General features: G+C 42.4%; 1 protein-coding gene across 1 annotated transcript in view; it reads left to right on the forward strand.

Annotated features, from left to right (window-relative positions):
• The window catches only part of LOC141095499 (5-hydroxytryptamine receptor 3A-like), a 70,783-nt gene that overhangs the window by 18,584 nt on the left and 35,650 nt on the right, over positions 1–16,549 (forward strand). Inside the window, exons 3-4 of the mRNA XM_073581530.1 lie at positions 7,973–8,118; positions 11,096–11,140. Coding sequence (XP_073437631.1) covers positions 7,973–8,118; positions 11,096–11,140 — 191 coding nt within the window. The remainder of the gene's footprint in view (positions 1–7,972; positions 8,119–11,095; positions 11,141–16,549) is intronic.

Genomic DNA, 16,549 nt, shown 5'->3' on the forward strand with positions numbered 1-16,549 from the left:
GCTGCCGTATATACATCACAGGAAACATGTGGCTGGGATATATGCATCACAGGAAACATAGGGCTGGGGCATATAAATCTCAGGACATATGGGGTTGCGTCATAGACATCACAGGAGACATGGGTCTGTGGTATATATCATAGAAAACTTGGGGTACCAGCACATACATCATAGGAGACATACGGCTGGGGCATATAAATCACTGAAAACATGGAGCAGCGGCATAGACATCACAGGAGATATGGGGCTGCGGCATAGACATCACTGAAGACATGTGGCTGCGGTATATACATCTCAGGAGACATGGGGAAGTGGTATACACATCAGAGGAGACATGGGGCTGCTGTATATACATCACAGGAGGCATGAGGCTGCAATATATAAATCACAGGAGACATGGAGCTGTGGTTTAGACATCACATAGGAGATACTGAGACTGCCAAATACATCACATAGGAGATACTGAGACTGCGGTATATATCACATAATAAACACTGAAACTGTGTTAGGGTATGTGCACACGCTGCGGATTCCGCTGCGTTTCCGCAGCGTTTTTGGCCGCTGCGGACCCGCAGCAGTTTTAGCTGCGGTGTACAGTACCATTCAAATGAATGGTAAAAAAAAACCGCTGTGTAGACGTAGCGGAAAAATCCGCGCGGATTTGCTGCGGTTTTGAAACCGCAGAAAGAAGTGACATGTCAATTCTTTCTGCGGAATCCGCAGCGGGTTCCTATCTCCACCATTGTGGAGATGGTGAATCCGCAGGACCAAACCGCAGGCAAAACCGCAGATAATCCACAGGTCTTTTGACCTGCGGTTTATCTGCGGTTTTTGCAAAATCCGTGCGGATTAATCCGCAGCAGATTCCGCAGCGTCTGCACACACCCTTATACATCACATATTAGACACCGATGCTGCTGAAAATATATTTGTGTGAAAAGTGTCATAACTATTCTTTTGAATTTTTGACACAAATAATTGTTTCAGACCACTAAACAAATTTAAATATTGCATATATTAGGAAAAGATAACACAAGTAAGCACAAAATGCAATTTTTATATTAAAGTATTTATTTATTATTTATAATACATAAATTAACTGTGGTTTATCACATATTTGGGAATCTGAGTTCAAATTCCCTAGCCAGACCAAGGCCTGATAACTGCCTCATCTGTCCTGAATCAAGAAATAACTTAAATAGAACCTGCATGAGAAAGTGAAGTAGGCCAAAAGATCCTCAAGAGCTATATGTCATGTTGCGATCCAAAGAAATTCTGGAACAAATGAGAAACAAAGTAATTGAGATCTATAAGTCTGGACAAGGTTATAAAGCCATTTCTAAAGCTTTGGGACTACAGTGAACTACAGGAAGAGCCATTATCCACAAAAGGCAAAAACATGGAGCAGTGGTGAATCTTACCAGGAGTGGATAGCTGACCAAAATTACCCCAAGAGCACTGCGATGACACATCTAAGAGGTCACAAGAGACTTCACAGCAAGATCCAAATAACTGCAGGCCTCAGTTAAGGTCAGTGTTCATAACTCCATCATAAGAAAGAGACTGTCCAAAAATGGCCTGCATTGCTGAGTTTCAAGATAAAAAAACTGCTGAGCAACAAGAAAATAAAGGCTCGCCTCAGTTTTCCCAGAAAACATCTTGATGATCCCCAAGACTTTTGGTAGAATATTCTGTGAATTGACGAGACAAAAGTTGAACTTATTGGAAAGTGTATGTCCCATTACATATGGAGTAGAAGTAACACAGCATTTCAGAAAAGGAACATCATATCAACAGTAAAATATGGTGGAGGTAGTGTGATGGTCTGGGTCTGTTTTGCTGCTTCAGGACCTGGAAGACTTGTGCTAAATGGAACCACAAATTCTGCTAACTAAAAATCAAATCCTGAAGGAGAACATCCGGCCATCTGTTCATGACCTCCAGCTGAAGCTTACTTGGGTTATGCAGCAGGACAATGATCCAAAACATAACAGCAAGTCAACCTCTGAATGTCCACCTCTAGTCAAATTCCTGACATTAACCTAATTGAGATGCTGTGGCATGACCTTAAAAAAGCGGTTTATGCTCAGAAACCTTCCAATGTGGCTGAATTACAATAATTCTGAAAAGATGAGTGGGCCAAAATTCCTATACATTGCACACTAATGTCGCCCGCAAAGTACTTCCTGAGGCTGGCACTGGAAAGCATCATGACACAATCTTGAATTGCACGTGCAGCAGTGTTCAGTTGTAAGAAGAAATTAAAGAGCGGGTGGCCATCAAAATGCAACAAGCACTGCAGTCCCTGGTTATCTGCCCAGGCGCCTGAGAAAAGAGGCTTGAGAAAAGGTAATCAAGGGCCATAAATGGGTGACGGGCCTGATGTTCCCCACAGCTAGGTTAAAGTGTGAAGGCCAGGGTTCCTCATGGATCTGCTAAACAGAGTGGTTTGTGAAAAGCCTGTCTTTGGAAGCCTTATTAAGAGCTGACAGATGTCCCCGTCCACTGCTTCACTAAATTAACAATTTTTGGGTGCAATTTTCTTAGTAAATTTCCATAATACTGAGTATTTTATTATTGCTAATAAATGTAAGGATATGTTCACTAGGGTGGCAAGGAAAAATGAACTTTGCAAATTGGTAAGTCTAGCCCCCTCAAATTTGTTCCTTTTGGCATAAGGATTCACCATGTAAAATATGTTGACATTAAATTTAGATTTACCACTTGCTCAAGGCATGTGAACTATTCCATGTGGACTAGTAAAAATTTTTTTTTTTTTTTTTTTTTTAAATTAAAAAAAATAAAGAAACCTAAAAGTTCAAATCACCCCCCTTATGCCCCATTGAAAATTAAAGGGTTAAAAAATATATATACACACATTTGGTATCGCCGTGTTCAGAAACGCCCGTCGGTATCGTCGCGTTTAGAAACGCCCGATCTATCAAAATATAAAATCAATTAATCTGATCGGTAAACGGCATGACATACCATACATAACGGAGGATATGCATGACGATAAATACTAAACAAACATTTAAAACTGCAATATGATATGCCATTGAGCAACCAGTAAATGATAACTAATCTTAAAAAAAGAAAATTATAAAATATCTATGACCAAAAAGGAGCAAAATTAGGAGGTAAGACCTTCAAAAAACTTGCGACTTAATTTTTTACCATGCATTTCCTTGGCACCCTAATGTTCACTCTTCAATTTACATCAGCATCAGTTTAAATTTAATAGCCTTTGGTCTTTAACCCGTTCCTGACAGAGAACTACTAGTACGTCCTAGTGTCAGGTACAATTGTACGGCATTAGTGATGATATACAGCAAGCGCTTGCCTTTAACAAATCAATCAGACCTAGCTGAACCACTTAAAATGCTGCTGTCGATCTATAACAATGGCATTTAAGTAGCACAATTCTGATGTGGCATCCCTTCTGGTGTCCATCGCTTCATCCCTTTGCAAGGTCTTATAACTGCCATCTTAGTGTAATGCATGCACTACTAAGCCATAGGTTTCACACCATGTGATGTGTGGATGTCACTACTTCACTACAGCAGGGACAAAAAAAATAAAGAAAAGTTTGTGACGTCAAAGTGCATTTAATTAACCTCCGTTTCCTGGTATTGTGGTGTTTTGTGTTGCACTCCAAATAGTCCAAAAAACAGGGAGGCCAGAAGGGGTTTTGAAAATTTTTACTTTTTGCATGAATACACAGGTACACTTGTGCTCAAAAGTTTACATACCCCTGCAGAATTTTTGCTTTCTTTGCCTTTTTTCAGAGAATATGAATGATAACACCATATCTTTTTCTCCACTCATGGTTAGTGGTTGGGTGAAGCCATTTATTGTCAAACTACTGTGTTTTCTCTTTTTAAATCATAATCACAACCCAAAACATCCAAATAACCCTGATCAAAAGTTCACATACCCTGGTGATTTTGGCTTGACAACATGCACAGAAGTTGACACAAATGGGTTTGAATGGGTATACAAGGTAATCTGTCAAATATGCGCAGACATGCGCATGAGTGCGTCAAAAAACACATTACTGTCTATGGGAACACATGCGTATGCATGCGTTTCATACGCATGCATTAAAATACATATAGAAATCCCATGAGACACGGCCATTTTTTGTCTGGTGTCATATCGAACGCAAGCACATAAACAATGCAAACGCATGCACGCGCAGCGTTTTACCCCATCATGCATAAGATGATGCGCATAAAAACGCTGCATAAACATGCATTTTGCGCATGCGGATGATACGCTGCCGACTCAGACGCTAATGTGAACCTAACCTTAGTTGCACAGTCCTTATTACACAGCTACCTGAAGCTGTGGTTTCTCATATGCAGGAGCTTTGGCTGCTTCCTTACCTGCTCCTTCAGCTTTCCTAGGCTACACTTGTACACAAAATGTCTCCTCTACCAAGCCCAGGACCTGGTCATGTGGTCTAACCATATGACCTTATGGCCATATATGGAAAGCAGAGCTGCTTTCTTAACTTTTTACAACTGTCACAGACTTGTCCTGTGTGACGTGACCCGCAGGTCAGTAATTAAAACGACAAGACAAACAAGGGAACACTGGGGGCACAGTTACAACAGTGGGCCATGCAATAGGGAACGGGAACGTGGAGACCTACTGCACTCCCCTGAGGCAGTGTTCCTGAACACTCCTAACGTTCCCTAAACAGGCTCTTCACCTGTCGCCGACCAGGATACCTGAATCCCTCACTAGCCCTGCACCTATCCCTTACTAGGGAACTGGTTAGTGCGGACACTGGTCCCACCGCTGTACTAATATAACATTAGGGAAAACAACAAACAGGGAAAAACAAACAACTTAGCTTTCTCTGTTGCCAATGCTCCTGAGGCAACAAAGTACAGCACCCGGACACAGCTTTCACCTGAACAGCTGATACCCCAAAGCTCTGGATGAGCTGCAATGCACTGCTCCCAATAGCTCCTCTCCTCCAAGGTTGGTTGGGGAATGAACAAAATCACCAACAGTGATTCAGAGCACCTGACACCTATTTATAGGAAAGAGGGGAGGGTTAACACCTGCTGGCTAATTTTACACATGTATTAACCCAAGCAGCCACCGGGGGCAACCCATAGCAGCAACCAAGGTTGCAATAATATTGGCGGCCACCGGGGGCAAAACTAACACTAAGCCAGAGGCTTGAAGAAAAAAAAGGTTATATGTGAGCCAGATCTGCCACAATCCAAACATGGACTGTGACAACAACCTCCTGATAGCAGAACATAACATTATCACTCTATGCATAAATAAACCACTTTTATGTACTGAATTCTCATGTACACTATCTGCAAACGGAAATGAGAACATTGTGCAAACATAATCAGGTAGCTGCTAGCTCTGCTAGATCTTAGGGCCCAGTTACACATAGCGACTCACCAACGATCCTGACAACAATATCAACTTGTCAGGATCGCTGGTGAGCTGTCAAACAGGCAGCTTCACCAGCGATCAGCACCAGCGACGCCAAGCGCGCGGCGTCACTGTGTACGTTAGTTACCATCGTGCTGATGCAGGGAGCTGGTAACTACGGTACACATGGGGTTTCTAAGCAGCGCGCGTCACTTAGAAACCTGATGTGTACCTTAGTCACCAGCTCCCTGCATCAGCGCGCTGGTAACTAAGGTACACAGAGGGTTTCTAAGCACAGCGCGCTGCTTAGAAACCCTGCATTTACCTTAGTTACCAGCGCGCTGATCGCTGGTCTCCCGCCTGTCACACGCAGCGATGCGTGCTGGCCAGCGGGAGACCAGCGATCAAAAAAATGTCCAGGGCTTTCCAACAACGATCAGCGATACCGGCAGGGGGGCTGGTCGCTGATCGCTGTCACACACAGCGATATCCCTGGTGAGATCGCTGTTGCATCACAAAACTTGTGACTCAGCAGCGATCTCGCTAGCGAGATCGCTATGTGTGTCGGGGGCTTTAAAGGGGCATACACTACATTGTTACTCCTGTGAAGCCCAGCCATGGGCTTTAAATTGAAATAAATGGTGATTTTCATTACATACTGTAAAATTTAAATAAGCGATGGCCGTTTCAAATTCCCTAGGGGGACAAAAAAGAAAAAAGGTATTAAAAAAGTTTATCAAAATATTAAAAAAGGTAAAAAGCATTCAGGCTGGAATTAACTTATTTCACAATAAATAATACAAAAAAAAAACTAAACAAACTTGGTATCACTACAAAAGTTTGATCTATCGCAAATAAAACGATTAAATCTGCAGGGTAAATAACGTAAAGAAAAAAAAAATCAAGAATTTTTTTTTTGGTCACATCACTCACCATACTTTCATTCAAATATGCAATAAAAAGCATTCAAAACATGATTTGCTCCCTATTTTATAAAATATGAGAGAGTAAGGTCAAAAAATCAAATTTACTAACCAGCAGCCTTACATTAGCATTATGCCAGATATAAAAGTAACCTTTATTTTGAACTTATCTAAAAGTAAGACAATACCACACAGAAAAAAACAACATACCGTGCCACCTCCCATGGCCCTACAAAGAGCTCTAATATCAAACTACCTGATGGCGGAGGTTGGCATCCTAAACACAATCGAGATTGGCGCCCCCGCTCCACGGCAGCTGAAACCTAAAACTCCTAGATATCCCTGGGCTGGTGCAAGAAACAGTCACTCAATTGACCAGGAACGGAGCATATAGAGGTTGCCAGTGAAGGTAGTTGGGTAGGCAGTTTCAATATTGGACTGTTGGCATGAATTATGCCTTCCTTGTTAACATATTTTTTTGCTACCCTTGTTAATGGTTATTAGATATATCAGGGATCTCAAGGGATAGCCATCGCGGAGCGGAGGCGCCATTCCGCTGACCAGTAGGGTGCCAACCTCCGCTGACAGGAAGGCTCACAGTCACAGGGAATAGTATAGTCAGGTACTTATTTGTTTTGCACATGTCACTTTAATGTCTGCGTCATTAGCACTTTTGTTGCACACTTTTTCATTGTTGCCTACCCAACTACCTTCATTGACAACCTCTATATGCTCCGTTCCTGGTCAATTGAGTGACGGTTTGCTGCACCAGCCCAGGGATATTTAGGAGTTTTAGGGTTCAGCCGCCGTGGAGAGGGGCGCCAATCTCGATTGTGTTTAGGATGCCAACCTCCATTGTCAGGTAGTTTGATATCAGGGCTCCTTGTAGGGCCATGGTAGGTGGCACTGTATGTTGTTTTTTCTGTGTGGTATTGTCTTACTTTTAGATAAGTTCAAAATAAAGGTTATTTTTGTATCTGACATAATTCTAATGTAAGGCTGCTGGTTAGTAAACTAAAAGTTCCCAATTTTATAGGAATAGGAATAGTCGATGGATCTGTAACAAAAATCATCAAATTACATTAAAGTGCGTTCCGATTGTCATTTACCGGCAAAAAGGAGGAAGAAGCAAAATTGTTTTTTCCTTTCCACATATGGGAAAAAATTATGACACTCAAACCACACTGATCAAAGTCTGATCAAAATAGGCTGTCTGTTTTTCTCATAAGTGTAAAACACTAACATCTGAATGATCCCTTATTCTAAATGAGACCTGTCCTGCATTAAATATAATGTAATGCTTATTTTTTCCTGCGGGGGAGCTATAGATAAATTACACACTTACAGCACTGCCATGTTCCCCACAGATAAGAAGCGATCACTGGTACTCGAAATGTGAATAATCATGGTGCTTTCTGATGTGCCATCTATGTAATAGCACACACTATGTGAAAAAACTGCTCCTTGTAGACTCAAATTTTTTCATGATTCCTGGGGAAAAAAAACATTTAAAAACAATGGAAATTTAGGATAAAATTTTCACCGTTTTGCCACATAGCATAAAACTGACAGCTTGGCACATGGAATTCACCCTTTATGCGTTTCCTATTTTTATATTACAATTTGCTTTCTCTATTTCCTAGGTGTAAACTACTGCCAGGAGCCTTGTAGTCTTGACAATCTGATTAAGAATCTGTCCTTCCCAAATCCAAACGTCCGGCCAGTGAAAAACTGGACAACTGTAACAGAAGTATCTATTGGAATGTCCCTGTACTCTGTCATTGAACTGGTAAATTCATGTTTGCAAAATTTGTTCTGAAATAGGTTTACATTTTGCAGGAGAAAAGTGTTTTTCATTTTTGCTTGTTAACCTCTTACCCTACATTCTCACGACAAACTTTTGGTGAGTTTTTTGATGTTGCAGATTTTCAACTCCATTTCAGCATCCATTAGGTAAAATGGGCTACTTGTGGTTTTTCATTGTGTTTTATGTGCATTTTTTTAACATGCGTTTTGACGTTGCAGTTTTTGTCTCTTTTTGGTGGGTCATGCTTTAAATAAAGTTGCTTTGCTTTTGATATTTCCGTTTTTTTTTGCTTTGAAAAAACTTTGTTAATATACTTAGGTGCAGAAACTTTCCAAATTCTCATCAAAGACTCAAAACTCCCTGCAAACTTGGAGTTTCCACTCAGTGGAACTTTTTGCAGTGTTTTCAGAGCAGAAATCAAGCAGAACTTTCAAGTTTTTGAAGACTTTTGAGTTTCAGAGGAGAATTTTTGAGAGTTTCTACTCCAAGAACTCCATACCAAATTTCTGCCCCAAAAACTCAGCAAAAAGAATTCCCTATGTGTATGAGCACAGAATATCTTTTTGATGCACATTTTGCCTGGTACTTGCCAGAGAAAGCACTAAAAACTGCCAAAAAGACTCAACATATGCTCAACATGTTCCATCTTTTGTAATTTTTCATAAACATTTCAGGCTTCAAAATCTGTGAAGATTGGATTGGTCCATTATTTTGGTGGCTTTAGAAAAGACACTTCAGGAAAAGCACAACCAGCGTTTTCCTGAAGTGCTGTCTGCTTCAAAAATTATTTGGGTACATTGGCATCTACAAGATGCTGTGTGCACATACCCCCCAATTTCCCCCCACAAGAAAGAGCATTTTCGTAAGCGGAAAACTCAGCTGTTTTGGCTGTCTTCTGTGTGCACACCCCTTACTATCAGGCTGTGTGCCCACGTAGCGATTTTTAAGTGTTTTTGCTGCGATTTTTGGCGCGAAAATGCTGCGAAAACGTTTAAAAATCGTGTACAGAATGCCCCCCATGCATTCCTATGGCATTCCGCACATGCTGTGCTAATGCTGCGCTTTTTTCCGCGGCGGAATCGCATCGCGGAAAAAATCGCAGCATGCTCATTCTTTTGTGCGGAATCGCAAAGAATTGCCGCGATTCCGCACCCATAGGAATGCATGAGAATCGCTTACTTCCCGCATGTGGCTATGCCCACCATGCGGGAAGTTAAGTGTCTCATGTGCGGTTGGTACCCACGGTGTGGAGGAGAGGAGACTGTCCTCCAGGCCCTGGGTACCATACCCCTGTAAAAAAAAGAATAAAATATAAAAAAATCGGGGTATATTTACCTTCCGGCGTCGCGCTGCATTCCCGGCCTAAGCGTTCCCAGTAATGCCTTGCGGCAAGGCCCTGTGATGACGTAGTCTCGCGTGACTCTAGCGGTCTCGCGAGATCGCTATAGCAACGCAAGACTACGTCATCACAGGTCTCGCAAGGCATTACTGGGAACGCTGAGGCTCGGGATTGCAGCGCGGGACGTCGGAAGGTAAATATACCCCGATTTTTTTATTTTTTTTAGCATTTTAACATTCTATCTTTTACTATTGATGCCGCATAGGCGGCCTCAATAGTAAAAAGCTGGTCACACTTGTCAAACACTATGTTTGACGAGTGTGACCAACCTGTCAATCACTTTCCAAGCGATTTGAAGCATCGCTTGGAAAGTGCTTGAATATCGCACGCGAAAATCACGGCAAAATCACGATCATAATCGCGGTAAAATCGCGGTGAAGTCGTGCGGGGAAAAAAACGCGCGATTTCTGGGAAGGAGTCCGGTTTTTAGTGTCCGGAATAAAACGCAACGTGGGCACATAGCCTCACAGACTCTTCAGAATTAGTAGAATGATATACAGTGCCTTAAAAAAGTATTCATTCCCCATGAACTATTCCACATTTTTTAACGTTACACCCACAAACTTAATGTATTTTATTGGGATTTTATGTGATATATACTAACACAAAGTAGCAAGTATTTTTGAAGTGTAAAGGAAATGATCCATGGTTTTCTAAATATATTGAAAGTATAAATCTGAAAATTGTGATGTACATTTGTATTCAGCCCCCCAATGTCAATACTTTGTAGGACCACCCTTTAGCTGCAATTGATGCTGCTTTTGGGGTCTGTCTCTACCAGCTTTGCACATCTATAGCCTGAAATTTGTACCCATTCTTGTTTGTACACTCGCTCTAGCTCAGTGAGATTGAATGGAGGCTTTTGTGAACAGAAATTTTCAAGTCTTGTCACAGATTTTCAATTGGATTTAGGTTTGAGCTTTGACTGGTCCATTCACACACATGAATATGGTTTGATCTAAACCATCCATTGTAGGTCTGGCAGGATGTTTAGGGATGTTGTGCCATACTCCTTTCATTTTTGAATGATGGCCGATATATAACCTAACCTTGCTTTATGCTTCTCCGCAACTTTATCCCTGACCTGTCTGGTGTGTTCTTTGGTTTTCATGATGCTGTTTGATCCTTAATATTCTTAAGCAAACCTCTGAGGCCTCCAATACTCCAAAATATTGTCTGCACCAGTTTTTCAAAATTGCCCCATTATGCCTTTACTTATATCTATCTGTATATTATTTAGTCATATTTTATGGAAGTTCACAAATACTTTACTCTAAAACAAAAGCATCAATGGTCTGCGTGGTGCGTCAGTGGTTAGCATTGTTGCTTTGCAGTACTGGGGTCCTGGGGTCAAATTCTACCAAGAACAAGATCTGCAAATAGTTTGTATGTTCTGAGCGCTTTCATGGTTTTCCTTTAGGCTTTCTGGTTTCCTCGCACACTCCAAAAACTTACTGATAGGGAGGACAGATTGTGAGCCCCAATGGGGACAGCAATGATAATGTCTGTACAGGGCTGCAGAATATGAACAAGCATACTAAATATTGTTTTTGCTTTCAGGAAACAAACACACAAACTTTATCTACGTTGGTTTGGTTCAGCATGGTAAGATGTAAGATTTTTAAATATAAGATATATACATATACATGTGACATTAAAGGAACAACCTAATGTTGCCAAAATGCTCACTTATCTGTTGGAAAGACGATAATTGTTAGATCGGTCCCACAGCACCCCATCGATCAACAAAACAGGGAACTTTATCCCCTTTCCTAGCCTGGCTTCAATTGCACCACTAGGAGGAGTGAAACAGCTGATAGTGCCCTGCTCTCAGTACATTGTAGTGCCCTACTCTGAGTACATTGAAGTGCCCTGCTCTCAGTACATTGTAGCGCCCTGCTCTCAGTACATTGTAGTGCCCTACTCTGAGTACATTGAAGTGCCCTGCTCTCAGTACATTGTAGCGCCCTGCTCTCAGTACATTGTAACGTCCTGCTCTCAGTACATTATAGGGCCCTGCTCTCAGTACATTGTAGCGCCCTGCTCTCAGTACATTGTAGCGCCCTGCTCTCAGTACATTGTAGTGCCCTGCTCTCAGTACATTGTAGCGTCCTGCTCTCAGTACATTATAGGGCCCTGCTCTCAGTACATTGTAGTGCCCTGCTCTCAGTACATTGTAGTGCCCTTCTCTCAGTACATTGTAGTGCCCTGCTCTCAGTACATTGTAGCGCCCTACTCTCAGTACATTGTAGTGCCCTTCTCTCAGTACATTGTAGCGCCCTGCTCTCAGTACATTGTAGCGCCCTGCTCTCAGTACATTGTAGCGCCCTACTCTCAGTACATTGTAGGGCCCTGCTCTCAGTACATTGTAGCGCCCTGCTCTCAGTACATTGTAGTGCCCTTCTCTCAGTACATTGTAGCGCCCTGCTCTCAGTACATTGTAGCGCCCTACTCTCAGTACATTGTAGTGCCCTGCTCTCAGTACATTGTAGTGCCCTGCTCTCAGTACATTGTAGTGCCCTGCTCTCAGTACATGGTAGCGCCCTGCTCTCAGTACATGGTAGCGCCCTGCTCTCAGTACATTGTTGGAACAACTTTGGTAGTCGGGCACAGAGCTCAGCTATCTTTGTAAGTGCCATATTTGGGAATTAGTAAAAACACAGAATATGGCAAATGGGTTCCTGTAGCACAGTATGTCCAGGCATGCACCCTCATAGAATCGTAGAGTTGGAAGGGACCTCCTGGGCCATCTGGTCCAACCCCCTGCTCAAAGCAGGATTCACTAAATCATCCCAGACATCCCTCATTGTATAACAGTAATTTTACAGTTCTATTGAACAAATGCCAGATATGCATCTAGTTTAGTTCTAAAATCTCTAGAAAGAAGAGATGTTCTGGATCTATTAAATAAATTGTTTAGTTCTACTGGAGTAAGAAAGTCCTTACCGAGAGCTCAAAGATCCGAGAAGACACTGTAGACAATGCTCCTTGAAGCAGGGGCTGAGGTTTATTCAGTGAAGCGCAACACAGCAGTTACGGAAGGCAATGAGCTGAAGCACATAGACAAGTGGCGCGCCCTGCAGGGCCTTGGGGTACTCAGTACCGGGCCCGTTGACTTCAATGGGGGATGTCACTGCGGCGGTGACCCGGTCCGTGGCCCTGAGGCGTCAAGTAATAAAATAGGGGAAATTTGTGTGGTATTTAAGTGTGACACCACCCGTAGTATTCTGGTCAGAGGTGACCAGCGCTGCGATGTTGTTCCCCTGAGACTGTTGGTGTGACACAGCTGAGGTGGAAATGGCTCTCCAGAGGTAGAGCAATGGTCCCAGGGCTGTTAAGAGTTGAGTAATAGTTCAGCTGGCTGTGAACGTTGGGGTGCAGAGAAATAAGAGGAGACAGAGAGGTGCAGTTTCTTTAACTTTTACTTGCAAGTGGTCGCAATCCGGAGTACCATATACAGGTAATGGATTGAGTCCAGCTCACCTGGAGGCATTCAGGGGATCCACCCTGCCAGGTGGGGAGTTTGGGACCTTCCTTCTGCGCTTTGTGTGCGGGTCTCTGCTGTTTGTAACTAGGCTGTGACCCTCTATTGCGTGATCTTTTCTCTAACCTGTACGGCTGTCAGCATGAGCCTATTCCACAGGTACTGTCCTTTTCACAGTCAGCCCAGGGCTCCCGATCCGCTGCCATGCCCTCAGGTGTTCAATGTCGCTCAGGAACTTGCAGTCCCCTGTACTTCCAGATTCGGCGAACAGGACGTACAGCTCCTGCCCACCCAGTACTCTGGCATCCCTTTCTCTCTATTAGCGCTTCGCTCTGGGGTCTGCTATATGCAGTTTTTAGCTTCCCCGGAGCCTCTTGTCTTTACTCCTGTCCTTCCGCTCCTCACAGATCAGCTCCCCGTCTTCAACTCCCTCACTAACCGTCCTGTCATGAGCTCAACTGCTCCCTGTCTCCATGACAACCCCCTTTGCTTTCTCCCAGCTCACTACTTGCTGACTCACTACCCCCATCTGCTGGTCAGAATTTATAAGACAGCTCCCCTTTCTGACCTGCAGCTGGACTTGTAGTGAAATCTGCTATCTGGCATGGGGGGCCCCCCTCCTGCCTCCAGGCATGACTTTACCCATTAGAGGGAGACAATGTCACTGTGACAACTGGACTCTGGGGTGTCACACAAGCGCAGGTGTCCATGCCAGTTATACAACGGTGAGCGATCCGGCGATGATGTGGCAATGGTCTGGCGACGGTCTGACCCAGAACAACAGTACCAGGGGTCATTATACATAGTTTAGACAAAGAAATCTACATACTGCTGCAAATGCCATATACATGATACCGTCACACTGTAGACAAAAACATGGATTTTATAACAAAGAATACAATTACACAACATTAATGAGATTTTCCTATTAATCTCCATGTTAAACCAAGATCCTTTGCCACCTTGGCATCAACAAAGCATGGTGCAATGAAGATAAGACAAATCCAATGAACAAAGTGCGTGGAGAGATAGAATAAAGTTAAATTGGACAAAGCCACAATCTCACACAACCACCGAAATTTAAGGACAATAAATGACCAACTGTAATAGTACACTCACAATCAAGAGGACAAGAATCCAGTCATAAGGTCAAGTAGCAAGTACAAACAATTTTATTAGTACAGTCATATGTTAAAGTTTGGGCACCCCTATTAATGTTAACCTTTTTTCTTCATAACAATTTTGGTTTTTGCAACAGCTATTTCAGTTTCATATATCTAATAACTGATGGACTCAGTTATATTTCTGGATTCAAATGAGGTTTATTGTACTAACAGAAAATGTGCAATCTGCATTTAAACAAAATTTGACCGATGCAAAAGTATGGGCACCTCAACATAAAAGTGACATTAATATTTCGTAGATCCTCCTTTTGCAAAAATAACAGCCTCTAGTCGCTTCCTGTAGCTATTAATGAGTTCCTGGATCCTGGATGAAGGTATTTGTGACCATTCCTGTTTACAAAACAATTCCAGTTCAGTTAAGTTTGATGGTCGCCAAGCATTGACAGCCTGCTTCAAATCATCCCACAGATGTTCAATGATATTCAGGTCTGGGGACTAGGATGGCCATTCCAGAACATTGTAATTGTTCCTCTGCATGAATGCCTGAGTAGATTTGGAGTGGTGTTTTAGATCATTGTCTTGCTGAAATATCCATCCCCTGCGTAACTTCAACTTCGTCACTGATTCTTGCACATTATTGTCAAGAATCTGCTGATACTGAGCTGAATCCATGCGACCCTCAACTTTAACAAGATTCCCAGTGCCGGCATTGGCCATACAGCCCCAAAGCATGATCATAGAATCATAGAATCATAGAATCGTAGAGTTGGAAGGGACCTCCTGGGCCATCTGGTCCAACCCCCTGCTCAAAGCAGGATTCGCTAAATGATCCCAGTCAGATGTCTGTCCAGCCTCTGTTTGAAGACTTCCATTGAAGGAGAACTCACCACTTCTCGTGGCAGCCTGTTCCACTCATTGATCACTCTAACTGTCAAAAAGTTTTTTCTAATATCTAATCTGTGTCTCCTCCCATTCAGTTTCATCCCATTGCTTTTAGTCTTTCCTTGTGCAAATGAGAATAAAGTTGATCCTTCTACAATGTGACAGCCCTTTAGATATTTGCAGCTATTAAGTCTCCTCTCAGTCTTCTCTTTTGCAAACTAAACATTCCCAAATCATGCAACCTTTCCTCATAAGACAGGGTTTGCAGACCGGTCACCATTCTGGTCGCTCTTTTCTGAACTTGCTCCAGTTTGTTGATGTCTTTTTTAAAATGTGGTGCCCAAAATTGGACACAATATTCCAGATGAGGTCTGACCAAAGAGGAGTAGAGGGAAATAATGACTTCACGTGATCTAGACTGTATGCTTCTGTTAATACATCCTAGAATTGCATTTGCCTTTTTTGCTGCTGCATCACACTGTTGACTCATATTCAGTCTGTGATCTATTAGTATACCCAAGTCTTTTTCACATGTGCTGTCACTTAGCCCTATTCCTCCCATTCTATATATGCTTTTTTCATTTTTATTGCCCAGATGTAGTACTTTGCATTTCTCCCTGTTAAAAACCATTCTGTTAGTTGCTGCCCACTTCTCCAGTTTATTTAAATCTTTTTGAATCCTCTCTCTCTCTTCTCTAGTATTAGCTATCCCTCCTAGCTTTGTGTCATCAGCAAATTTAATCAGTTTACCCTCAATTCCTTCATCTAAATCGTTGATAAAGATGTTGAACAATACAATATGATGGAACCTCCACCAAATTTTACTGTGGGTAGCAAGTGTTTTTCTTGGAATGCTGTGTTTTTTAGCCTCCATGCATAACGCCTTTCTGTATGACCAAACAACTCAATCTTTGTTTCATCAGTCCACAGGACCTTCTTCCAAAATGTAACTGGCTTGTCCAAATGTGCTTTTGCATACCTCAGGCGACTCTGTTTGTGGCGTGCTTGCAGAAATGGCTTCTTTCGCATCGCTCTCCCATACAGCTTCTCCTTGTGCAAAGTGCACTGTATTGTTGACCGATGCACAGTGACACCATCTGCAGCAAGATGATGCTGCAGGTCTTTGGAGGTGGTCTGTGGATTGTTCTTGACTGTTCTCACCATTCTTCTTCTCTGCCTTTCTGATATTTTTTTTGGCCTGTCACTTCTGGGTTTAACAAGAACTGTACCTGTGTTCTTCCATTTCCTTACTATGTTCCTCACAGTGGAAACTGACAGGTTAAATCTCTGAGACAACTTTTTGTATCCTTCCCCTGAAAAGCTATGTTGAATAATCTTTGTTTTCAGATCATTTGAGAGTTGTTTTGAGGAGCCCATGATGCCACTCTTCATAGGAGAATCAAATAGGAGAACTACTTGCAAGTGGCCACCTTAAAAACCTTTTCTCATGATTTGATACACCTGGCTATGAAGTTCAAAGCTCAATGAGGTTACAAAACCAATTTAGTGCTTCAGGAAGTCAGT

This window comes from Dendrobates tinctorius, unplaced genomic scaffold (genome assembly GCF_039654945.1).
Source record: "Dendrobates tinctorius isolate UK_male_01 unplaced genomic scaffold, ASM3965494v1 ptg000009l, whole genome shotgun sequence".
In the NCBI taxonomy this organism is placed as follows: domain Eukaryota; kingdom Metazoa; phylum Chordata; class Amphibia; order Anura; family Dendrobatidae; genus Dendrobates; species Dendrobates tinctorius.